Raw genomic sequence first — 26,722 nt, forward strand, 5'->3', positions numbered from 1 at the left:
TTTTCCTGAGGTCATGTATGGATGAGAGAGTTGGACTGTGAAGAAGGCTGAGCACCGAAGAATTGATGCTTTTGAGCTGTGGTGTTGGAGAAGACTCTTGAGAGTCCCTTGGATTGCAAGGAGATCCAACCAGTCCATTCTGAAGGAGATCAACCCTGGGATTTCTTTGGAAGGAATGATGCTAAAGCTGAAACTCCAGTACTTTGGCCACCTCATGAGAAGAGTTGACTCATTGGCAAAGACTCTGATGCTGGGAGGGATTGGGGGAAGGAGGAGAAGGGGACAACAGAGGATGAAATGGCTGGATGGCATCACGGACTCGATGGACTTGAGTCTGAGTGGATTCTGGGAGATGGTGATGGACAGGGAGGCCTGGCATGCTGCGATTCATAGGGTCGCAAAGAGTCAGACACGACTGAGTGACTGAACTGAACTGAACTGAGTAACCACTGATTGAAGAAAATGGATCAGATATCACTTCAACTCATAGCCTGAAGTCAAGCCCAGGTAAACTGTAGCATAAATCAGAGCTGTCAAGTAACCTGCAAGAAAAATAAGCATTTGTTGTTCTAAATTCCTGAGATTTTGAGGTCCATGATTATGCAGCATTTTTGCAGCTAGAATAAATATGCAATGTTTATAACTACTTGTGAGTTACATTTCACTAATTTTCAGCATAATATATCATAAAATCATGCTGTTAAAACTAGTAAGAAATTTTGACATATTATAGATTATTTCATAATATTCTTTAAAGAAATTTAATTTTTATTAAACATCTCAAAAACATTTCTCAAATAAGGCATTGAAATTAAACACAAAAATATAGCGTTTTAAGATTTTTTCCTGTACTTGTTTAAAAGCAACATATTATGCTCCTATGGATCTTTTCAAGATATGCTGGCCAAGAAGGGAGAATGTGAGGACAGGCAATCCAGCCCCCAAAAATCCCACTGTAATTCCAAGAGAGAAGCCTCATTATGATATTTTTACACATTCATATTCCACATAAGATTGCAATTTTAAGAGTGGCAAGGAAAGGAGTTTCTTCTGATAAGTTAAAAAAACAAATTTGTAACTTTTGCCCACATAGTCATCTTCCCAAGAAAATTACAAATTTCCTCTTTACTCCTAAGAGTAATTTATGTATACATAAATTAAACCCACATATAAATAGCTTAAAAATAAATATTATGCCAAATTACACATTATAAAGGAAATATCCTTTTTCTCTTCAGCCCAAGTAATCACATTATAAAAAGTGTCTTTCCTATCACCCTTTGACCATGCCATTACCAGAATATGTTCCATGTTAGATAGATAGATAAAAGTCGCTCAATCGTGTCTATCTCTTTGCAACCCCATGGACTATATAGTCCATGAAATTCTCTAGGCCAGAATACTGGAGTGGGTAGCCTTTCTCTTCTCCAGGGGATCTTCCCAACCCAGGGATCAAACACAGGTCTCCCACACTGCAGGCAGATTCTTTACTATCTGAGCCACAACGGAAGCCCATTACCAGAATATGTTCCATGTTAGAAAGATAGATAGAATATGTCCCATGTTAAATGTTGTCAACTTAAAAGATCCAAGCTTCATGTAAAGTGTACTCTTGAAAGAGGAAATGAGATATTCTATAATTTTGCACTTATGAGTTTACACCTGTGGAATATTACTGCTAAATAGAAAATAAACATACTCCCATGCAACTTTTCAGCAGATGTGTAAGTAGAAATTATTAGTACAGATTTTGTCACTCAGAGAATTCTGTAGTCTTAAGTAGAAAATCATAGAATAGGCAGTGACTGATATTCAGTGATTGGAAGACTGCTCAGAGTCTACTTACTTGTCTTCCCCAATATGACATTACTACCAGTACAGTCACACCTCTGAGTTAACACATTATTTCTGGGAAATTTTAAAACAACTATTAAAATAATTCAGTTAATATAAATATAAATGATAGTAAGCCATTAACATCGATAAGATTTTTGAGGCAATAAAAGGGATAAATTTGATCCTCTTTGAAGACTCATTTCATCTTGTCTTTTGGTAGGTTACTAAGATTGACTCCACAGGTCTGAGTGAGCTCAGTGGAAGAACAGGTAATACCAGAGGCTGAAGTCATAAGCCATCTTTTCTAAGAAAGCCATTTATTTGTTGTTCCCTCCTCATATTTGTGTCATTTGTGGGAATGGCAGTCTCTGTCGACTGAAGCACTTTCAGTGGGCACCCAGTCCACATGTGCTAGCTAAAGCACCATTCTCCATGGAATAATGAAAGCTCTGAGGCATTGTATCTGTTTGTAACATTTCCTAGTAAACCCTCTTTTACATTTACTATAATGAAGTTGTGGGTTTCCCAGGTGGCACGAGTAGTAAAGAAACTGCCAGTGCAGGAGACATGAGACATGGGTTGGATCCCTGGGTTGGGAAGATCCTCTGGAGAAGGGTATGGCAACCCACTTCAGTATTCTTGCCTAGAGAATCCCATGGACAGAGGAGCCTGGTAGACTACAGCCCACAGCGTTGTAAAGAGTTGGACATGACTGAAATGATTTAGCACACACAAAGGGAAAATGAAATTATATCTCCTTTGAATGACAGATACGTTACTTTTTGAGATCAATTAACAAAAAGGGAATAAAAGAGTTTTAATGGAAGAATTTGGGAGCTGCTAAGTCACTTCAGTCGTGTCCGACTCTGTGCGACCCCAGAGATGGCAGCCAACCAGGCTCCTCCGTCCCTGGGATTCTCCAAGCAAGAACACCGGAGTGGGTCGCCATTTCCTTCTCCAATGCATGAAAGTGAAAAGTGAAAGTGAAGTCGCTCAGTCGTGTCCGACTCTCAGCCACCTCATGGAATGCAGCCCACCAGGCTCCTCCATCCATGGCATTTTCCAGGCAAGAGTACTGGAGCGGGGTGCCAGTGAACTTGGGAGAGTAAAATTGTAGAATCATGGGATGCTATCCTTGTGAGATCTCCCTGACCAAATATTGCATATGGGTGGGAAGGTTCCGACGGAGAAGGAAATGGCACCCCACTCCAGTACTCTTGCCTGGAAAATCCCATAGACAGAGGATCCTGGTAGGCTGTAGTCCATGAGGTCGCTAAGAATCGGACATGACTGAGTGACTTCACTTTGACTTTTCACTTTCATGCATTGGAGAAGGAAATGGCAACCCACTCCAGTACTCTTGCCTGGAGAATCCCAGGGATGGGGGAGCCTGCTGGGCTGCCATCTATGGGGTCGCACAGAGTCAGACATGACTGAAGCGGCTTAGCAGCAGCAGAAGCAACAGGAAGGTTCCGAAAGGGAGAGAAAAGCAAAGACATGGGCCATGCGCCATGGATAGGAATTCCAGGGGTTCCAAAGTAAATGAACTATTAGAGAGAGCTCTGAGTATTTATTAAAATGTCACTAACAAGGAATAGTCAAAATATATAGAAAGAAACTGTAATTGAGGGTCTTTATTTTTTCATATTCTTTTTCTTCTTTAAAATTATTGATTTTAGCTCAAAATATTTATTACCCTCCTAAAACACCAAGGACCACGAAAGAGATATTCTTCCTTATTCATTCTTTTTTTCTTTTTTTTAAGGAATAACTACATTTACAGAATGCTTTGACTTCTCTGCCACTTCATTCTCTAAAGGAGTGGATAGTGTTTTTAATTAATTTGAAAGGAAATATTGAACACATGTAGCCTAGCTCCTTGTCTTTCTCTTGGCAGTGATTTATATGTTGATAAAGATACTCTGCATTTTTCTTCTGTAGAAGCTCTGCCTGCTCCAGTTTGGGCTGTTGAGTATAAATGTCTATCTAATTCTTCGGTTCACTGTTAAGACTGCCAACTGCCCTATCATAAAAGCTACCTGAGGTCCAGGGAACTCTTCAGGCAGAAATACTGGAGTGGTATAGCCACCATTTCCTTCTCCAGATCTTCCCAACCCCAGTATCAAACCTCAGTCTCATGCATTGCAGGTAGATTCTTTACTGCCTAGTCATCAGGGAAGCCCTCTCTTACATTACTAGCTTTTAAATAAAAATAATATTTTGATTTCTATCTTCCTTACACTTCTGTTTGTTTTTTCAGTAAACTTCACCCTAGGACCTGAGAAAATGTACTATTTATTGGACACCTTTAAGCTTGCACACTAAAAACCTTCCCATATAGTAACTCTAAAGTTAAACCTCTATAAAATAAAGCTATATTTTACAGAAAATAGTCTCTATATAAGAAAAAAAATCTAGTTATATGTTAGTCCTTTTTATTTTTCTACTACTTTTTGGCTGTTTTTTTGACAAAAAAAAATAGACACAAATTTTTTCATTGATTTGGTAATTTTAGAATAAAAGGCAGAAAATACTTTATACCAAATAAGAGTGTTTCTCCTCAAGTGAAAAATTTTATTAAGTTTATTCTCTTTGAAGCAGAATTTTGCTGGATGTAAGCCTTTATTTTAATTTTTTAATGTGTTCATGCTCATTAAGATATCAGTTCAGTTCAGTTCAGTCATTCAGTCCTGTCTGACTCTTTGCGACCCCATGAATCGCAGCACGCCAGGCCTCCCTGTCAATCACCATCTCTCGGAGTTCACTCAGACTCACGTCCAGAGTCCGTGAGGCCATCCAGCCATCTCATCCTCTGTCGTCCCCTTCTTCTCCTGCCCCCAATCCCTCCCAGCATCAGAGTCTTTGCCAATGAGTCAACTCTTCGCATGAGGTGGCCAAAGTACTGGAGCTTCAGCTTTAGCATCATTCCTTCCAAAGAAATCCCAGGGTTGATCTTCAGAATGGACTGGTTGGATCTCCTTGCAATCCAAGGGACTCTCAAGAGTTTTCTCCAGCACCACAGTTCAAAAGCATCAATTCTTCGGTGCTCAGCCTTCTTCACAGTCCAACTCTCACATCCATACATGACCACAGGAAAAACCATAGCCTTGACTAGACGGACCTTAGTCAGCAAAGTAATGTCTCTGCTTTTGAATATACTATCTAGGTTGGTCATAACTTTTCTTCCAAGGAGTAAGCATGTTTTAATTTCATGGCTGCAGTCACCATCTGCAGTGATTTTTATAGCTGAAGTTTCTTCTACAAAGCCATCAATATTATTATAACCATTAACTTCTGGGAGATTGAGGGTTAGGGTTAGGGTTTAAAATGTTTAAAAATTTATAGTATGCCTGAGGCGTTATTTGAATGACAGTTATCAAGGGATAGTTCTATTATTTCCATCCCCACTGATATAAAAATAGTAAGCAGGATGTTGGCTGTCATTTAAAATCAGTTATTTCAACACATGACAATAGAAGCCTGGAATAAGGACTGATAAATATATGTTTATGCATCCGGTCCCATCACTTCATGGGAAATAGATGGGGAAACAGTGGAAACAGTGTCAGACTTTATTTTTTTGGGCTCCAGAATCACTGCAGATGGTGACTGCAGCCATGAAATTAAAAGACGCTTACTCCTTGGAAGAAAATCTATGACCAACCTAAATAGTATATTCAAAAGCAGAGACATTACTTTGCCGACTAAGGTCCGTCTAGTCAAGGCTATGGTTTTTCCTGTGGTCATGTACGGATGAGAGAGTTGGACTGTGAAGAAGGCTGAGCATCGAAGAATTGATGCTTTTGAACTGTGGTGTTGGAGAAAACTCTTGAGAGTCCCTTGGACTGCAAGGAGATCCAACCAGTCCATTCTGAAGGAGATCAACCCTGGGATTTCTTTGGAAGGAATGATGCTAAAGCTGAAACTCCAGTACTTTGGCCACCTCATGCGAAGAGTTGACTCATTGGAAAGACTCTGATGCTGGGAGGGATTGGGCGCAGGAGAAGAAGGGGACGACAGAGGATGAGATGGCTGGATGGCATCACAGACTCGATGGACGTGAGTCTGAGTGAACTCCGGGAGATGGTGATGGACAGGGAGGCCTGGCGTGCTGCGATTCATGGGGTCGCAAAGAGTCGGACATGACTGAGCGACTGAACTGAACTGAACTAATGCAAATCTGAAATGATTCACAGATTTGTAGACTTCTGTGCTACTGCTCTACAGTAAAATTCAGTTTATTTAAACTACACAGATGGGGTCAGGTAGGAGGAGAGAAGTAAACCATAAATATAATGCAAACTAAAACTAAATGAACGAATTCTGTATTACCATCAGTATAAGAAATGATAATTTCTAGAATTTTCCTTATGGTAACATATGATTATTTTTCATAGTGATAGACTATATCATTAGAAATGCCATTGCTGTTACCAATATATCAAATCTAATAGGGAAGCTTTGACAGGAAATGTATTTGTATGTAGTTAGTCTCTTTCTACCCATTCAAACTATTTCCTACTAGTATCCCATGGATCTCTCTCTTTAGCTTCACTATTTTGAAGATAAAAATTAATAGATGATGCTAAGTTTTATGTGAGGAGATAGGGCAAGTACTTAAGAGAAAGGCCAGGGGGGAATCAAGGAAATACTTCAGCTTTCTAAGTGAGAGGTGAAACACAGCAGTACCAAAAGCCTTGCTGAAGACAAAAATTGAAGGTCACATTTTGGATATGTCAGGTATGAGATGTCTGTGAAATACTGAAATAGAGATGTGAAGCATCTGTTGTAATATGAAGTTGAGTCCCAAGAAAAGATCTGGTTTGCAGATATAGGCCTCCATGCTAAAGTATGTGTTTTAAACCCATGGAAACAATTGCAGTCACTTAGAAAGAGGATACAGAAGGAAGAGAATTCAATCCGAATGAGATTTTAGGTCAAACAGAAGCCAAGTCAATAAAACAAAATCTGAAAAAGAGTAATTAGTGAGAGAAGGAAAAGAAAGAATAGAATCACAGAGACCAAAGGAAGAGAGGATGTGAGATTGTCTCTCCATATTGAGTAGTGTTGTGAAATATAAAAAGATGAGGACAGTGAAGTATGTTGTATGAGTAACATAAATATTTTTTATGATGTTGACAAGCAATGAAGTGACGATGGAAACTGTAGAGTAAGGAGATGAAAAATGACTAGTGTTGAGGATGTTGAGACTGTGTGATGAAAATTCCAAAGTTCGACTAGAAAGAGAAAAATTAAGGTTATGAATTTTTTTTTTAGTTGAAAGGATCTGAGGGGACTTTTATGTCAATAAAAGAAAGACTGTTAAATCAGAAGAGAAAGATAATCTAAGCAGTAAAGTCCTCAAAAAGGTAAAAATGGAGGGAGCAGACTTTGGTAAAATGCACTTTGTTCATTATGACAGGAGGAAAGAAGAGAAAGATAGGGCCAAGTATAGGTAGATTTGTGAGTAAAAAGGAGAGAATTTCCAAGTTATGGCTTCATTTTCTTATCCAACTATGAAAATAGAACACCTGAGAGTTATAAGACTACCTAGCTGAGAGCCTTAATAAATCTCACATTGAGAGTCAAGGAGAAGAATAATAAACAGCTAAAGGATCAGGAGAAAAGAAAAAAAAAACTGAATATAGGGAGTCATGAGAGCCCTATGAAAATTAATATTAGGGATGAAGAGATGAAACAAAAGTCATACAATACCATCATGCTAAAGCTATTGGAAAAAGAAATAAAGAAATGAATACAGAGAAAGTAGGAGAAGATTCCTGTGAGCTCAAGATAATTAAGAATTATATACTACATAATTTAGTTTTCTTTTATTTTTTCACTTATTAACTATGAAAGGGGCTTTTATATTGTAAAAAATATACAAATGTTATGACTTTGTATGCAAACCATCATTAAAATAGCTACCCTTAACTAATTGTTAGAAATACCCTATGTAAGAAATATAAACCTGGATTAGAGATATGTAGCTGGGCAAGTGGTATTAATGGTAACAAATTTTTCATCATGCTTTTCTGAGTTCTTAGAAATTCCTTTGACAAATAGCGTAAAGAGAATCTTCTAAAATGTAACAAAATGTTGGTTGTAATTACAATTATTAAGTATATGTGTCTTTATGCTTTTTTGAGTTTTACAGTTTGAATACTTTTTATAGCTTTTACCAAAAATTAATGAATTATGAGAAGTTATTACATACATAGAAGAAACAAAACACATTTTATTTCTCTGGGTGTATGCATTTAATTCAATTCAAATTTTATAATTTAGAATCAGCATGAATTGCAATAAATGGATCTTCAGCAGAGTTACTAATAGAAAAATGAGCTTTGCCATCACTGGAAACACTGATTTGAATTCCTGTACAACTGTTGCCACTTTTATCTCCAGAAATAACATCACAATATGTACCAGCAGGAAGACCAGTTTGCAAAGTTGCAGATAGTGTACTGTAAACATAAAATTTAAGATTTAATATGAATTCAACACAATTAAAAGCAAGAATACAGACTCTCTAAAATAGTTTAACTCTATGCTATAGAACTTGAAACAGTCAAGGTCTCTATGAAAATAAAATGTAAACATAAAGATGTCTCCAGTGGTTAGTTTTCTCAGGGTCAACAAAATTCTTATAGAAGATATGGAAATTTCCTGCTACTGCTACTGCTAAGTTGCTTCAGTCGTGTCCGACTTTGCGACTGCAATAGACGGCAGCCCACCAGGCTCCCCCGTCCCTGGGATTCTCCAGGCAAGAACTCTGGAGTGGGTTGCCATTTTCTTCTCCAATGCATGAAAGTGAAAGTGAAAGTGAAAGTGAAGTCGCTCAGTCATATCCAACTCTGAGCAACCCCATGGACTGCAGCCTACCAGGCTTCTCCGTCCATGGGATTTTCCAGGCAAGAGCACTGGAGTGGGGTGCCATTGCCTTCTCTGAGAAATTTCCTAGTCAATAGTAAATATTATACAAAAAATAAAGTTGAAGAGTATCAGTGAAGATTTGAATGACCTGCTTCACTTAGAGAAAATAATTTTAAATTACTTTAAATGTATCCTCATCTGAACTTAAGAAAATACTGATTATTTTCAAAAACTTAAATTTGGTTATTTCCTCAAAAATCTCCTTTTTTCAAGAGGTTAAAATAAATTTGGGCTGGAGATAAAAATAATCTTGCATTTATATAAAGAAATATATAATTTTAAAATATAATGCTGTCTCATAAATATGTTTCTTCCCTCTCCCTGATAGCTCAATTGATAAAGAATCTGCCCACAATGCAGAAGATGTGGGAGACACAGTTTTAATGCCTGGATCAGGAAGATCGCCTGGACAAGAAAATGGCAATCCACTCTGGTATTCTTGCCTGTAAAGTCTCATGGACAGAGAAGCTTGGCATGCTACCATCCATAGGGTCGCGGAGTCAGACAGGACCTAGCACGCATGCACATATGACAAAACACAGGAAAAAAAAAAAAGGACTAGTAATGGATTCTTGGAGAAGATAAGTATATACTTTATTTATTATTATTATTATTTTGTCACTAAAATATCATTCGTGCAAAGAGTGAGCTAACCATGGGTGGAATCTAGTTGGGACTAAAACATTGTAAGTGCTTGCAAAGATGCCTTCTGAGCTATAATTCCATATGTGAGGGAAACAGTATAATGCAGGCAGAGAGTATAAGTTTCAAAAATTAAAAGGCAGTAATGAGACGTCTCAGAACTAAAAGTATTCAGTCTCCTGAGGTGAATCAATGACCATAATATACATATTCATTATAAATATATATATGCTTTAAAGAGTATTATTTGTCACAGAGAGATGGGAATGTGAAAAACAAGACTAAAAAACTACGTACTAAAGTAGGTGAAAAAAAGAGAGAGAAAAAGACATTTCAGATCTGAGGCAGTATTTTTCCATTATTGATTTTAAAAGGTTTATAAGACATTCTTCTATGGATTTCATGACCTTTTATATTAATGACTTTGTATATTTGGGGGGCTTCTCTGGTGCCTCAGAAAGTAAAGAATTTGCCTGCAGTGCAGGAGACCTGGGTCCAAACCCTGGGTCCAACCCCTGGGTCAGGAAGATCTCTTAGAGGAGGAAATGGCTACCCACTCCAGTATTCTTGCCTGGAGAATTAAACGGACAGAGGAGCCTGGTGGGCTACAGTCCATGGGGTCGCAAAGAGTTGGACATGACTGAGTGACTAACATGTATATTTTATGTGAAGTGTATATGTAAGCAGTACACATGCATCACATCTGCCCATGATGTGAAGAGTGCACAAAAAATGACTCCACTTAGAAAAGAAAGCCATTAGAAACAGAGGAGATTAAAAAAAAAAAAATTAGTCATTATCATTTTTCTTCTGACCCTTTTCTAATTGTTATGTTTTCTTAATCTGCCATCTAAAGAATTTTTCAGATGTGAAAAAAGTAAATGAGCAGGAAAAGAATAAACCAAGAACATATTAGCATAAAATATTATTTCTAATTGATCTACTTACCTGTCATCATTGTTAAAGACAATGAATCCTTTGTTTCCTCTTCCAAAAGCTACTTGGTTGCTGCCATTATCCCACCAGTTTGTAAAAGGTTGACCATCAACTACATTACGGAACATAACCATGTTCCTAAAAACAAAAGAGCATGTGAAACGCTGATGATACTTCAACAATTTAAAACAAAACAATGGACTTCCTTGGTGGCTCAGTAGTGGAGTATCTGCCTACCAAAGCAGGAGAAACGGGTCTGATCCTTGACCCAGGAAGATCCCACATGCCACGGAGCAACTAAGCCCATGAGCCACAAATGTTGGTCCTGTGCTCTAGACCTTGGGAACTGCAACTACTGAGCCTGCAAATACCCTAAAGCCCATGCTCCACAACAAGAGAAGCCACCTTAGTGAGAAACTCCCACACCACAACAGAGAGTAGCCCCGCTCACTACAAGGAGAGAAAAGCCTGCATAGCAACAAAGACCCAGCTCAGTCAAAAACCAATAAATAAATAAAGGTATTTTAAAAGAGCTAAGAAAGTTTATTATTAGAGAATGTGTCCAAATAAGTATTCCTACCTTATTTGACGCCATCGATGTTCACAGACCCAGTCATTGCCACAAGTAGTATCTGCATTAATAGTAACTTCTTTAATTACTCCATTATTATTTGGTGGTCCCATCCAATCATTAACATCCTCAATTAGTAAAAAAAAAAATAATAATAATAATCAATTTTAAAAGCTCACATTTTTAACATTACATGTGTCCTTATTTAGGACATCAAACCCAATCTGTACTATTTGTGTTTTTATAGTGGCTTCACTTAGAATTCAACTTTTTCAGAATTTTTAATAAGCATATCTTCTCCCTAACTTCTCATTCCCTAGTGCCATATTTCAAACAAGAATATGATTTTTTTAGTTTCTCATTTTTTTCCAAGGAATTGTAATGACTTTTCAACATCACTATAAGCAGTGTGATGTTATTGAAATGGCAAGGACTTTAGTGTTAGAAAATGCAGGACTAAAAGATAGGTTCCATTACTACTAGCTCAAAGACTTAGTTAATATATATAACGTCTATGCCTCATTTTCCTCTTCTGTAAAATGATGATATTATTAGTTACTATAAAAATTAAATAAGGTGTGTAAAAATCTTTATACATGATAATTGCTAATAAATGTTTCTTTCATCTTTTTTTCAATAAAAGTTCTAATCAAAATATCAAAATACTCTTTACTAAATTGACCAAATTTTATTACTGTGCTTTTCTAATTGGTACTTTCAAGGTAATTGTAGGAAAAAATAGATTATGTCTAGGAAGGTTATCAATATCTGTCTTAAATCATATGGTACGATAAATGATGGACAAGCTAAGAGTTGTTAGCATGCAGAAGTCATGGAGAAGACTTTATGGGAAAAGGGGAAATGAACATATGCCATGACTCTTGCCATCAGAAATAAAACTAATTAGTGGAAATTGTAAGAAATTGATTCAATATAAAGGGAAATATCCTAAATATTTAGGATATCTAAGGCTATCTAAGAATAGAATGAGTTGTTATACAAAGTAGTAGTGGACTTCTCAATTTGTAAAGAGCCTACTAGAAACTAGAGGAATATCTATCTGGTTCAGAGTGAAGAGAATTTTCTACTTCAGGTATGAAGTTGCTGTATGATGCTGCATTTGAAATCTTCAGTTTGAAAAGAAAACTTCCCACTAACTTTCCAAATAACTTAAATTCTTATTTCTCAGTTTCTTTTTAAAATATTTACTCAGATTAATGTCTTCACCATACTGCTTAAATTTTTCTGATTTTTAACATTTTAAGAATAGTTAGCAAATTTCTCTTTAATAAAGGTATTTTCCTTCCTGCCATACTTTCCCTACAGAACTTCGGCTCAACTAGATAATGCCTTTGCAGTCCACAAAACTTTCTTTACAAAAGTATTTAACAAATACTTATATTGCTCATACCATGAGCAGGTACTGTTTTAAATTTCTTTGAAGTGTTAATTTGTAATCCTCATATCAACTCTATAAGCAGGTACTTATGAGTACACATTTTATTCATTGTATCCTTATTTTTAAGTGGTATTTTTTAGAATGGGTGGGCAAATTTCTCATACTTTGAAATAGCTTACATACTCTTTATCAACGGAGATCATTCATTTTAATTTTTTTATCCACTGCATTGTTACAAGAACCCTGCCTCAGGTTTTCACTTAATAAATATTTGATAAAATAAATAGTGAATGTTATAGCAATATGTCAAGTTATAACAAAATTAACTTCTTTTTCTTGAGACTTTTGTCTCAAGATATTTTGTACAACACCAAAACTTACTGTTCCATCCACAAAATGTCTTGTCCAACGGTAGCTTGACATTACTCGTGTAAATCCATAGGGATGAGCGAGCATAAATCCAACTGCCATTTTGTACATTCTAAAAGGCACAAAATTATATTATTATAAAAGAAAAATAATACTTTTAATACCATTAAAATGGTAGGTTTAAAAATGGGGAACTTTGTTTCTTACCTAGGATCCCAGAATGTAAGAATAGATGCTCCCCCAGCTCCATGCCCTCGCTGATTGTCATGGTTATCAACAAAGACAAGTGCCCTGTCAGAAGGCATGAAACCCCAGCCTTCTCCCCAGTTCCTATTAAAAGAGAAAATCTTAAGAACATATATATGTATTCTTTTACAATAACTTTAGAATAATCAAAATGTGCATTTCTTTCAGTATTGCACTCTTTAATGATATTCTCTCTCTCTAGTTAAATGATTATTCTGTAGGGTTTTAAATTTTTTTTAATTTTTAAAATTATTTTAATTGTAGAATAAACTGAGTTTTTTAAAATTACAAATTGCAAAAATTTGTAATCTACAAATACATTCCATGCATGTATATATGTAGAAATTACTTGAATTACGTTCATGTTATAGGAATTTTGCTATGAAATTTATATTAGAATTTTAGTGTATTATAATTTAGATAGACTTCAAAGGGCCAACATACATACCATTTTATACAGAATTGCAAATTAGATTAAATAAGTTTCAAAATTATATTGTTATAAACGTTTTAATATTTAAAATTAATTAATATATGTAAAGTCTATAGAATGGCCACATTGTAGGAACTTCATAAATTATAGAATCACTTTAACAAGAACCTGGCTTTCACAAATTATGTGCAAACATTAATTAAATATAGTACAGTCATATAATGCATAAATTACAATCTCTAGATTGGTGTTGGGTCCCTAAAAAAGCTCCCTTGTGATTGATATTCTAAATAATAAAGATGATCACTTGGAATGTGGGATATACAGCACTTGTTATTAGTAAATGAATCTTTGAAATTTTTCTAAATAAGAAGGCATTATGAAGAAAACTCACGTTGGGGTAACATCACCAAAAAAATCTGTGAAATAATTCAAAGGATAAAGCATATTTTATTTACTTTAAGTAAGCCATCTTCTCTCCATTCCACTTGCGAATAACTGTTCCTAGTTTTGCACCATATTTAAATTCTGTCACACGGCCATTTCCAAAGTATTCACTGCTTGTAATTGCCTCACCACCCAGATCAATGACCTTGTAAAAATGAAGAAGAAAATAACAATTTATATAAGAATTTTAAAGAATTTAACTAAGCTATAATTATATAAAAAATAGCTTTATACTGTTTTATATTATATGAAATACCCCAAATGGTTTTCCTTATATCAAGATTCTCATTTTTCTTCCCTAAAATATATCTATCTTACAATAGTAAAAGTAACATGACAAACTAACTTGTCCTGTGAGAATGCTGACCTAATTTAGACTTGCACATAAATGATGACTAGTTCATACTTGTACAGCACTTAATATCTGGCTGGTAATATTTCTTGCTACTTGACAATATTACCTCTTCAAATCTCCAAAGAAAACAAAGACATAACCATTATCACTATTCCTTTCAATAACTTCTAAAAAACTTGTTGCTCAGAGAAGTTAATGAATCAGCCTAAAGAAACACACCTAATGGTGATCTAGCCAAAATTTAGAGTCCGATATCCTGTCTTAAGACAACTATATTACTATCTGTCTTCTATAATGGCCTCTAGGGAAATGTTGCAGCCTAAATAAATTTTTGTCATTTGGATAACAAACCTCTTGTGATAGAGTTAGATGTACTGTCCCTGAATAAAAGTAGGTTAAGGAACATTCTTCTATGTAAATGATTCAGCCATTAAGCTAAAGAAACTGCATTTTAAATAAAATCTGCCATTTATTTTCTGATGAATTATTGATGATGACTTATTTTCTAAAGAATAATAAATGGTCATATTTTATATGGATATATATATATATATATATATATGTGTTGACATACCTCCTGGTAAATGAAAGGTTTACTTCCTGAAGGAAACCACTTTGTGTTTAGATTATTCAGTTTATCCAAAACTGCCTTTATGTCTCCAGGCCACATGTGCTTAGAAGCATCAATTCGGAACCCTGCTACACCAATGTCAATGAGATGATTTAGGTAGTTAGCAATCGTGGAGCGCACATAATCTTTCTCCAGTGCAAGATCAAGAAGACTAACAAGACGACAATCCCTGACCTAGGGAGATAAAAATTTTGTGATTGACACATAAAACATCGCCTTCACTTGAGAATCCATTCAATTATTCATTCATTTATTCATTAATAGATATTTCAATAGTGATTTCTTTGCACCAGTCTCTGGGGATATTGACATTCTAGTACTGACATGTTTTTGAAATATTTTTTATTATAAAAATGGAAAAAATGGAGAAAAAGTGGATGAGTTTTTCCATTTTGAAAAATTAAATTGGGGAAAATGATTTGAATGTTGATATGAAATTCTGAAGTCAGACTTGGAATGCTGTTTTCCTAAACACTCTAAACTAACATTTAAAATGGAGATCAGTGAACTACATATGGATGATAAAAAGTGTAGATAGATATTTTGCTAATTACCTGATAAGCATCATTATAGCTCTCAATATCTCCACTTCCAGTTTTACATTTTCCATCATTAAAATCCCAACCAGAGTATGGGACTGCTGGGAAATCCTCACTTCCAGGGTTGAAGTAACTTCCACAAGTACTGCTTGTTCCCGCACTCACACCACTTCCAGTCATATGATTAATTACAGCATCCACATAAATGCGGACCTGAAAGGCAAAATTTCCATTTCAGTTTGGTTTACAGAGAGATAGAAATTTATAATATTATTAATTAGATTGTACAGCACATTGATAACATTCCAAAATACTTCTTTGTTATTTTATAATTTATCTTACAAGAAAACAGTCAAGTGTGAAAAGAAATCATTGTGAATTGAAGCCCTATAAGCATTCTAGGCACTTGGCAGATGTTTATACATATAATAAATTAAGAGAACCCCAAACTAATAGAACTGTGAAAAAATGCAAAGAGACTTTTTTTTTTGCAGTATCTGGAATCAGTTGAGGCAAGAGAGATTATTAGTTTTTGAAGTTTCCATAGGTCATCCTAAGAAATAAGAAGCCAGACTCTATTATCTATTTAGGATCAGAGGAATAAAGGTAGATATTATCTCTCATGTCCTTCATGGATCACAGCCATGTTGTGGCAAAAAGGGTCTTGACTGAGTTACAACTCAATGAATCTATGAGTGATGTCATGAATGGCCACCTTAAGATGGATGGGTCATAGTGAGAAGTTCTGACAAAATGTGGCCCACTGGAGGAGGGAATGGAACACCACTCCAGTGTTCTTGCTGCAAGAACTCCATGAACACAAAGAGGGAAAAAGATATAGCACCGGAATATGAGGACCCCAGGTCAGAAGGCGTCCAATATGCCACTGGGAAGAGTGGAGGGCAATTACTAATTGCTCCAAAAGAATGAAGCGGCTGTGCCAAAGTGGAATGATGCTCAGTTTTGGATGTGTCTGGTGGTGAAAGTAAGGTCTGATGCTGTAAAGCACAATATTGCATAGGAACCTGTTAAGTTAGATCCATGAGTCAAGGTAAATTGGACTTGGTCAAGCAGGAGATAGCAAGAGTAAACACCAACATCTAAGGTATCAGTGAATTAAAATGGATGGGGATGTGCAAATTTAATTCAAATGACCATTACATCTACTACTTTGGGCAGGAATCCCTTAGATGAAATGGAATAGCCCTAATAGTCAAGAAAATAGTCTGAAATGCACTACTTGGATGCAATCTGAGAAACAACAGAATAATCTCAGTTTGTTTCCAAGGCAAAAAGTTCAACATCACAGTAATCCAGTCTAAGGCCCAGCCACTGAAGCTGAAGGACCTAAACTTGACAGGTTCTACAAACCTACAAGACCTAGAACTAACACCAAAAAAATGATATCCTTTTCATATGGGATTGAAATGCAAAAGTAGGAAGTCAAGAGATATCTTGAGTAACAGGCAAGATGGCTATAGATTCTTTGTAGCTGAAGATGGAAAAGCTCCATATAGCCAGCAAAACAAGACCTGGAGCTGACTGTGTGACATGAGGTCCTTATTGCAAAATTCATGCTTAAATTAACAAAAGTAGGAAAAGCCACTTGGCCATTCAGGTATGACCTAAATCAAATTCCTTATGATTATACAGTAGAGGTGATGAATAGATTCAAAGAATTAGATCTGATAGAGAGAATGCCTGAAGAACTATGGACAGAGGTTTGTATCATTGTTTAGGAGGCAGTGACCAAAACCATCCCAAAGGGGAAAAACAGAAAAAAACAAAAAGATGCAAGAAGGCAGCATAGCTGTCTGAGCAGGCTTTGGAAATAGTTGAGGAAAGAAAAGAAGCAAAAAGCAAGGGAGAAAGGGAAAGATATATTCAACTGAATGCTGAATTCCAGAGAGCAGCAAGGAGATTAGAAGGCCTTCTAAAATGAACAATGCCAAAAAAGAGAGGAAAACAGTACTCTTCAAGAAAACTGGAGATACCAAGCAAACAGTTCATGCAAAGATGGGCTTGACAAAGGAAAGAAATGGTAAGGATTTAACAGAGGCAGAAGAGATTAAGAAGAGGAGGCAATAACACACAGAAGAACTATTAAAAAAAAAAAAAAAAAGGTCTTAATGACCCAGATAACCAGGATGGTGTGGTCACTCACCTAAAGCCAGACATCCTTGAGTGTGAAATCAAGTGGGCTTTAGGAAGTAGTACTACAAAGAAAGCTAGTGGAGGTGTTGGAATTGCAGTTGATTTATTTAAAATCCTAAAAGATGATGCTCTTAAAGTGCTGTACTTAATATGTCAGCAAATTTAGAAAACTGAGCAGTGGACACAAGACAGGAAAAGGTCAAGCTTCATCCCAATCCTAAAGAAGAGCAGTGCCAAAGAATGTTCAAACTACAGTACAATTGCTCTCATTTTACATGCTAACAAGGTTATGTTCAAATCCTTCAAGCTAGGCTTCAGCAGTATGTGAACTAAGAACTTCCAGACGTAAAACCTGGATTTAAGAAAGGCAGAGAAACCAGAGATCAAATTGCCAACTCTCATTAGATCACAGAGAAAGCAAGGAAATTCCAGAAAAACATCTGCTTCATTGACTATGCCAAAGCCTTTGACTGTGTGTATCATAACAAACTATGGAAAATGCTTAGAGAGATGGGACTAACAGACCACCTAGCCTGTCTTCTGAGAAAACTAAGTGCCGGTCAAGAAGCAACAGTTAGAATCTTACATGGAACCAATGAATGATTCAAAATGGGGAAAGGAATAAGACAAGGCTGTATATGGTCACTGTGTTTATTTAACTTCAGTGCAGAGTATATCATGTGAAATACTGGGCTTGATGAGTCAAAAGCTGTATTCAAGGATGCCTAGAGAAATATCAATAACCTCAGATATGCAGATGATACCGCTCTAATGGCAGAAAGTGAAAAGGAACTAAAGAACCTGTTGATGAAACTGAAAGAGGAGAGTGAAAAAGCTGGCTTAAAACTCAACATTCAAAAAACTAAGATCATGGTATCTGGTCTTATCACTTCATGTCAAATAGTAGGGGAAAAAGTAGAAGCAGTGACAGATTTTATTTTCTTGGGCTCCAAAATCACTGTGGATGGTGACTGTAATAATGAAATTAAAAGATGCTTATTTGATGAATGATTGGTTCTGAGGTCCCTGCCACACTCCAGAAATATTAGTGTGGCTACTTTAAAAAAAAAAAAAAAGAAAGAAAAAACTCTGTGTCTGGTTACTTATTTCTCTAAAATCTCATTGCCTGGGATTCAATATTCTCTCAAAATACTTGTTCTAGAACATTATGTACACAGCAAATGTAAACAGATTTGAAGGAGGACCAGGAAAGACAGTTAATATTAAAGAAAAATGTATGTTTTGGCTTCACGTTTAACTTATTTTTTTAAGTTTCATGAATGGATAAAACAAACAAATTTTGTATACAAGATCTGTAAAACTATCTTGTCTATTTAAGTTTCTTGCTCATACCCCATGCAAACTAGAACTCAGTGTGGTACATGGCCATATTCAAGCACCTAAGAGTCATGCAACTGACACTTTGGTTTGAAGCATCTAATCCTTTCTTTCAAAGTAGACACAACCATACTGCATTCTTACTGAGGATTTTGTCTATCAATATGTTGCCATGAATTATCTCTACCGCCTTTCCTGTCAAGAATCAAAACCAGCTTGATTTGGGAATCTTCTCTTTTCCAAATGAAATAGAGATGCAATACTTAACTTTCCTTGGTGTTTGTAGATATTGCCCTGTGCATTCCATTTAAAACCATAATCTAGTTTGTAAAAGAGATGGTGACACCTGTCAGTAAGGCATCAATGACCAAAAAAAATGCTTGTAAGGAAAGCTGTGACAAATCTAGACAGTGTATTAAAAAGCAAAGACATCACTTTGCTGAAAAAAGTCAGTATAATCAAAGTTATTTTTTTTCAGTAGTCATATATGGATGTGAGAGTTGGACCATAAAGAAGGCTGAGCGCCAAAGCACTGATGCTTTCAATCTGTGGTGCTGGAAAAGATTCTTGACGGTCCCTTGGACTGCAAAGAGATCAAAGCAGTCAATCCTAAAGGAAATCAGCCCTGAATATTCACTGGAAGGACTGATGCTGAAGCTGAAGCTCCAATACTTTGGTCATGTGATACGAAGAGCCGACTCGTTTGAAAAGACCATGATGTGGAGAAGACTGAAAGCAAAAGGAGAAGAGGACAGAAGAGGATGAGATGGTTAGATAGCACCACTGACTCAGTGGACATGAATCTGAGCAAATTACAGGAGATAGTGAAGGACAGGGAAGCGTGGTGTGCTGCAGTTCATGGGGTCACAAACAGTTGGACACAACTTAGGGACTGAACAATTGTCTCTCATTATGCTCCTCATCAAAGAGAAAATAACTACAAATGATCATAGTACTTATGGGAAGGAATATCCAAGAATTATGGGTGGCCATACAATTCACATAAAAGAAACAGCAAATGTTGTAAATGGAACTTCTAATTCCTAACTGGAAAAGAGTTCCCCCAAAATGTGTACAACCATAAGGGTTGAAAGTTGATGTTCTGCTTTATAAAATAAAACTTAAACATACATTAGTTGAAGTCTGTGGCCTTAAACTTTTAATTACATCGTCTTCAGTGGATAAATGGTACATATAAAAATAGTTATAATTAAACATAAGGTAACAATTACATTTTAATTTATAGCTAAAGCATGAGGTAACTTTTATATGTATGAAAATTGTTCTTTAAAGGAACAAGAGACAAGAGAGAGAAATTATTTTTCTATATCATATGTTGTTTAAAGGAAACTTTAAGTCACTTACACCAACGTTGTTACATCTAGTCACCATGTCTTTGAATTCATTTTCATTTCCTGATCTTGTACATAACTTGTAGCTAACTGGTTGGTATCTTTCCCACCAAGGTCTTGAAGGGTCAGTAATCACAGCATTTTCATTGGGTGGGGAGACCTACAAATAAAACGATGTTAATAAGTATCAATTTATGACTCACTTTATATCACTGAATATTCTACAAAGTAATCAATAGTCTAAAATTATTTCTGAATCTTTGGCAACTACATTTCTTTACAATTGTTTGAAAATATTAACCTTGCATTGGAAATATCCTGCTGAAAAAAATTATCTTAGAAATAAAACATAGAGTCACCGACAATTCCAAATTTTTTCTTCCTCAGAAAACTGTTTTACTTAGAGTACTTAACTGTGAAGTAAAATGGTGTCCCAGCTTTCAGACACAGAGCATACTACCACTTACTTTCAACACAGCAAAGTCTGCAACTTATACAATGAACAATACTCACCTGAACCCCTCCAAATCCTTTGGGGGCTAAGTATCGCTCACATTCAAGAGCAACATCAACCCAACGCCATTCAAACAGATGAACAATGGATGTCCGTCCAGATTTGGTGTGTGGGTCATACTGAGCCCAGCAGAACCCAATTGCTGAAAGTAACAGAAAAAACTTCATTTTGCTTTGAAGTTGTCAGTGTTCTTTCCAGCAACTATTTATATTCCTATAAGAAGTATATATTACAAAATAAATGTTAGATGAGCAAACACTTGAGCACAAACTGTTTATTCATAATCTGAAAAGAAATATTGATAATAATTTAAACAGATGAAGAACATCCATAAAATCTCCCAAGAATACCATCTAAATGAGCTTTAATAACAATGCTTTCCTTATCGTGGGAATATTAACCTTTTAAACATCTGGCATTAAATATTTATAAAGTGTGCAATCATGTATTATTTAACTAGGATTAGATCTTATATCTAAAGTCCTTCACTAATAGAAGGAAAATAACAATTAGAGTCACCTGAACTCACAGTCAAAATATTTCCCTAACTATCTATTGCAAACATTTTCAGTGTTTCAATTTCAAAATGAATAAAATATTTAGTTCAGTCTTGGTTTTACCCCCAACCAAAATTTTTCATTATTGAAGTTTCTGCATTAAGAAATTAAGTTTCAATATAACATTTTATTCTGAGGTTAACAACAGATATTAATTATATATACAGTCATAGAATATCAGATATATCAAGAGACTAAATAAACAGAAGTTAATTCTGTGGCTTCTTTTCCATTAGGACATCATCACAGGACTCAGGTTTGACCAAGTATAAGATCTTTAGGCTTATTTACTCCAGGAGTGCACACAGAGCATCTGAGCAAACCCCTTAGTGAAAGTGTTGCATCAAAACATCTATTCTGATGTTCTGGATTTTTTTCAAAACTATAGATTTCACCATCAAAAGCAGTGTCAAAACTGTCAGAAACTTTGGATTCAGATAAAGTAAGTAATTAAATGCTAATGATCACAGTACTGAGGTAAAGCATATTTCACAATATAAGCATTGATGCATTTACATTCTATTTCTAATCTTAAAAATACATTAGGGTAACCAAGTGAGGAAACAAGTCAATTCTCAGTAGATTTATTTATATGTCGATTGAGCAGGGGGCTTTGAACAACATTAGGGATCAAAGTGAGCCTGGAGTGATGATTCTAGATAATCAAAAAAGAAACAAAGAATAGATCTGATGTTTGAAATAATTCTAACAGCTCTCTAATTTCTAACAGAAAATTATAAAAATCATTGGGAATTCTAAAGTGTTCTGCTTGGCTACACAGGATGTTCCATCTATTTTAATGTTAAGATTCTATGATCTTAATCTGCAGTAATACAGTTGTTTGTTGTTCTGAGAATAAGAGGAGACAGTGGAGTTTTATCTCAGAATTCAGGAAAATTTAGCGTCCATAAAATCCATACACTCAACATTTCCAGTCAGAAATATTTTGTGGTTGGATTAACATGATCAGGGATTGTAATAACAATAACATTCAACTAATTAAAACAAAAAACAAAAACTGAGAGCCAAGACTTCTTTCTTTCCCAAGAAATTAGGAAATCCTGAAGAAAGGACTCATGAAAAAAATAAAGGCAAAATTTGATCAAATGATTAAAGGTAAGGAGTAATTCTGAATAATATAAATGCTCTATCTCTAAGATGGATTGTGGTCAAGTTCCCATAGATTGACTGGTAAAGTCTAGAGAAAGAAACTATGCATGTAAAGTGAAATTCTTTCTAATATAAACAAATTAAAAGGTGATGATTGGATACTTAGGCAATATAGTGTTGCAGGAAAGAGATTCCTAGTAGACTAAACAAGACTGGCACTAAAAAGCCCTATTTTGGCTTTGGTGTGGAAGTGTGGTTTCAACAGCATAGTCTTTTAACAAGGAAACAACATCAGCAGGAAAGGGGCTGGTGGTCTATATCAGTTAAGAGGTAGTTCCACATGGTACCTTAACAGGCATCAAGGAAGCCATAATGCAAACAAGGAAAATGGCAGGTTGCCACATAGTTCAGAAGAAAACAATTATGTTTGAGATGTTGTATCACATCTTCCAGGTAGAGAATCTGGAAGACTTTGAGGGCAAGCTGTCAGTGCCACAGTAAATAGAGTTTGAGACATATCATGAAACATGTGAATCTTCTGACACATCTTCACTGAGACAAGAGTGTTGATATGAATAATTAACTGAGCAAAGAAAGATATTGGTTAAAGAATCTATTTTATTCAGCAAATTTGCACTGTCAGGGAAAATAACAAATTAATTAATTTTGAATCTAGGATATAGTGAAAAATTAAGATCACATGGACTAGATCACCCTTAAAATGAGGGATTTTATGTATGCAGCGAAGTGATATGACAAGTGAGTCCAGAAAAGATAATTTTGGAGAGATTCTGTAGAGCAAAAAGAAGCACAGGAATTCATAGGAATGCTTTGGATTTGAAGTGATTAAAAAAATCAAGTATAATATGTTAGTTTTGTGACTAGGAAGTAAGGGATACAGATAGCTTTGGACTAGAATTAAAAACTCAAAAAAACCTCAAGACATTTTTTGTCCCTATCTCTTGGCTCTGCATTCCTATGTCTTAGCTTAATTCTCAGGCAAGCTTTTGCTGCACAGTGGCAAAACTGTTCAAATGCAGTTACTTCCCACCAGTCTGGCAAACTCAGAGAAAAAAACAAGCACTTCTTTTTCAACAGTTTAAGCCAAAGACTCAAGACTGATTCTTAACTGGTTTATGACTTGGTTTATAAACCCATCCCTGAACAGAATATTGTGACAAGGAAATGGATTGTCTTGATTGTCCTATCCTAGATCACATGCCTACCACTGCAGGTGAGAAATAAGGCTAACTATGCATTAACGACAGGGCTTCCCTGGTGGCTCAGACAATAAAGAATCTGCCTATGATGCAGGAGACCTGGGTTCGATTCCTGGGTCTAGAAGATCCCCTGGAGAAGGGAATGGCAACCCACTCCAGGATTCTTGCATGGAAAATTCCATGGACAGAGGAGTCTGGTCGGCTACAGTCTAAGGGATCTCAAAGAGTCAGACACGACTGAGTGACTAACACTTTCACTTTCATGCCTTCTTAACAGAACGGGTGAAATATGGTCTCTGTGTGATTTCTTAACAGGAAAGCTATGTGCTGTTACCAATAAAGGAGCAGAAGAGGCTTGACAGGGTTAAATATACATCACATTGCACATGTTGAAATCTTCTGGTTCATGTGGATAATATCCTAGAAGATATTATCACTAAAAGTCATTGCTAACTATGGAAGCTATATATCAGAATTATGGTAATGCAAAGTATCATGCACATATAAGTATACTAATACATTGATGATTTTGTATACAATATTTGTCATGAAGTGTCAATGACAAAAGCTGAGTTTGGTTTTTGTTTGATATTTCATATATATACTTGCCTTTGTTATTTTTGTCCTATATTATTATTCCAAATTCTGAAGGATTTTTTCCATATGACTTTGAGATTAAAGTATATAGAGTATATTTTCTTACTCAAATGACATTATCCTCAAAGCCACTAAATATAGCTCTTAGGCTGATCCACATGTCTTCCTTTAATCAATGGAATATTTTCTCACTGAAGCAAGCAAAGGCTTTATGTGTCCTTTCCTGATTAGACTTGGTCCCTGTATTTCTGCCTTGAACCATACAAAGAATATACCTTGAGTAGCCACTGAGTGAAGAAAATGGATCAGATGTGACTTTAATTGACAGCCTGAAGTCAAGTCCAGGTAAACTGCAGCATGAAGCAGAGATATCTCAACCTGCAGACCTCAGAGCAAGAAATATAAGCATTTGTTGTTTAACTGCCTGAGATTTTGAGTTTATTGATTATGCAGCATTATTAAAACTGAAAACTATTCAACTTTTTACACTATTTGTGAGTTACATTCTACTTATTTTCAACATTATATGTTGCTGTATAAAAATAGTGCTGTAAAAAATAGTAAGAAGATTTTGACATATTACAGATTATTTCATAATACAGGCTTCCTAGGTGGCGCTAGTGGTAAAGAATCCACATGCAAATACTGAAATGCAAGAGACAAGGGTTAGATCCCTGGGTCTGGAAGATCCCCAGGAGTAGGAAATGGCAACTGCTCCAATATTCTTGCTTGAGAAATCCCATGGACAGAGGAGCCTGGCAGACTCCATGGAGCTGCAAAGACATAGACATGACTGAGCACATATACGTACATTTCATAAATGACTTTACAAAAATTTAACGGTTAAAACTCTCAAAAATGGTCTTCCCTTGTGGCTCAGTTGGTAAAGAGTCTGTCTGCAATGCGGGAGACCTGGGTTCAATCCCTGGATTGGGAAGATCCCCTGGAGAAGGGAACAGCTACCCACTCCAGTATTTTGGCCTGGAAATTCCATGGACTATGCAGTCCATGGGGTTGCAAACAGTCAGACACAACTGAGTCACTTTCACTTTGTGCTTCCCTATTAGCTCAGATGGTAAAGCATCTGCCTGCATGCAGGAGACCCAGGTTTGATCCCTGGGTCAGGAAGATCCCCTGTAGAAGGAAATGGCAATCCACTCCAGTATTCTTGCTTGGAGGATTTCATGGACAGAGGAGCCTGGCAGGTTACAGTCCATGGGATTGCAGAGAGTTGGACATGACTGAGTGACTAACACACACCCTCTCAAAAATATTTCCCTTGTAAGGTATTGAAATTAAATATAAAAATATAATATTTTAAAGGTTTCTTCCTGTACTTAAGTTTAAAAGAAACATATCATGCTCCTATAGATGTTTTCAAGCTGCCTAGGAAAAGGAGGGAGAATGTGAGGACAGGCAATCCAGCCCCTAAACATCCCTTTGTGACTCCATACAGAGTAGCCTCATTACCATATTTTTCTTTTGGTATTTCACATGATGTTTTAATTTTAAAAAGGGCAGAGTGAGGATGTTCTTCTGATAAGTTAAAAAAAAATTTGTAACCTACTTGACTACATAATCATCTTAAATAGAAAATTAAAAATTTTCCCCCTATTCCTAAAGGTAATTTGTTCATATGTACACTAATTAAATCCACATGTAAATAGCTAAAAAATAACAAAATAACTATGCTAATGATTCATCAGTTCAGTTCACTTCAGTTCTGTCGCTCAGTCATGTCCGACTCTTTGCGACCCTATGAATCGCAGCACGCCAGCCCTCCCTGTCCATCACCATTTCCCGGAGTTCACTCAAACTCACGTCCATTGAGTCCGTGATGCCATCCAGCCATCTCATCCTCTGTCGTCACTTCTCCTCCTGCTCCTAATCTCTCCCAGCATCAGAGTCTTTTCTAATGAGTCAACTCTTCGCATGAGGTGGCCAAAGTACTGGAGTTTCAACTTTAGTATCAGTCCTTTCAAAGAACACCCAGGGCTGATCTCCTTTAGAATGGACTGGTTGGATCTCCTTGCAGTCCAAGGGACTCTCAAGAGTCTTCTCCAGCACCACAGTTCAAAAGCATCAATTCTTCAGCGCTCAGCTTTCTTCACAGTCCAACTTTCACATCCATACATGACCACTGGAAAAACCATAGCCTTGATTAGATGGACCGTGGTTGGCAAAGTAATGTCTCTCCTTTTGAATATGCTATCTAGGTTGGTCATAACTTTTCTTCCAAGGAGTAAGCGTCTTTTAATTTCATGGCTGCAGTCACCATCTGCAGTGATTTGGGAGCCCCCCAAAAATAAAGTCTGACACTGTTTCCACTTTTTTCCCATCTATTTCCCATGAAGTGATTGGACAAGATGCCATGATCTTTGTTTTCTGAATGTTGAGCTTTATGCCAACTTTTTCACTCTCCTCTTTCACTTTCATCAAGTGGTTATTTAGTTCCTCTTCATTTTCTGCCATAAGGGTGGTGTCATCTGCATATCTGAGGTTATTGATATTTCTCCCAGCAATTTTGATTCCATCTTGTG

General features: G+C 36.1%; 1 protein-coding gene across 1 annotated transcript; it reads right to left on the minus strand.

Annotated features, from left to right (window-relative positions):
• Positions 1-8,113: 8,113 nt before the first annotated feature.
• LOC138073071 (alpha-amylase 2B) lies at positions 8,114-20,865 on the minus strand. Its single transcript, XM_068964517.1, has 10 exons — positions 20,698-20,865; positions 20,198-20,344; positions 15,356-15,553; positions 14,745-14,975; positions 13,827-13,960; positions 12,897-13,019; positions 12,702-12,801; positions 10,931-11,049; positions 10,363-10,488; positions 8,114-8,303 (listed from the first exon to the last, which is right to left on the minus strand). Exons 1-10 carry the CDS (start codon positions 20,863-20,865, stop codon positions 8,114-8,116), a joined length of 1,536 nt encoding a protein of 511 aa, XP_068820618.1.
• Between the last annotated feature and the right edge of the window lie 5,857 nt (positions 20,866-26,722).

The sequence above is a fragment of the Capricornis sumatraensis genome, chromosome 2 (genome assembly GCF_032405125.1).
Source record: "Capricornis sumatraensis isolate serow.1 chromosome 2, serow.2, whole genome shotgun sequence".
Classification (NCBI taxonomy): domain Eukaryota; kingdom Metazoa; phylum Chordata; class Mammalia; order Artiodactyla; family Bovidae; genus Capricornis; species Capricornis sumatraensis.

Bases quoted from the DNA above. Each gene is read 5' to 3' on its own strand.
- LOC138073071 (XM_068964517.1), bottom strand. From the start codon at position 20,865: ATGAAGTTTTTTCTGTTACTTTCAGCAATTGGGTTCTGCTGGGCTCAG. The intron at 13,961-14,744 runs GTATGTCAACAC...CATTTTTACAAG, and splicing joins AACCTTTCATTTACCAGGAG to GTCATTGATCTGGGTGGTGA. The intron at 12,802-12,896 runs GTAAGAAACAAA...TGTGCCTTTTAG, and splicing joins CTTACATTCTGGGATCCTAG to AATGTACAAAATGGCAGTTG.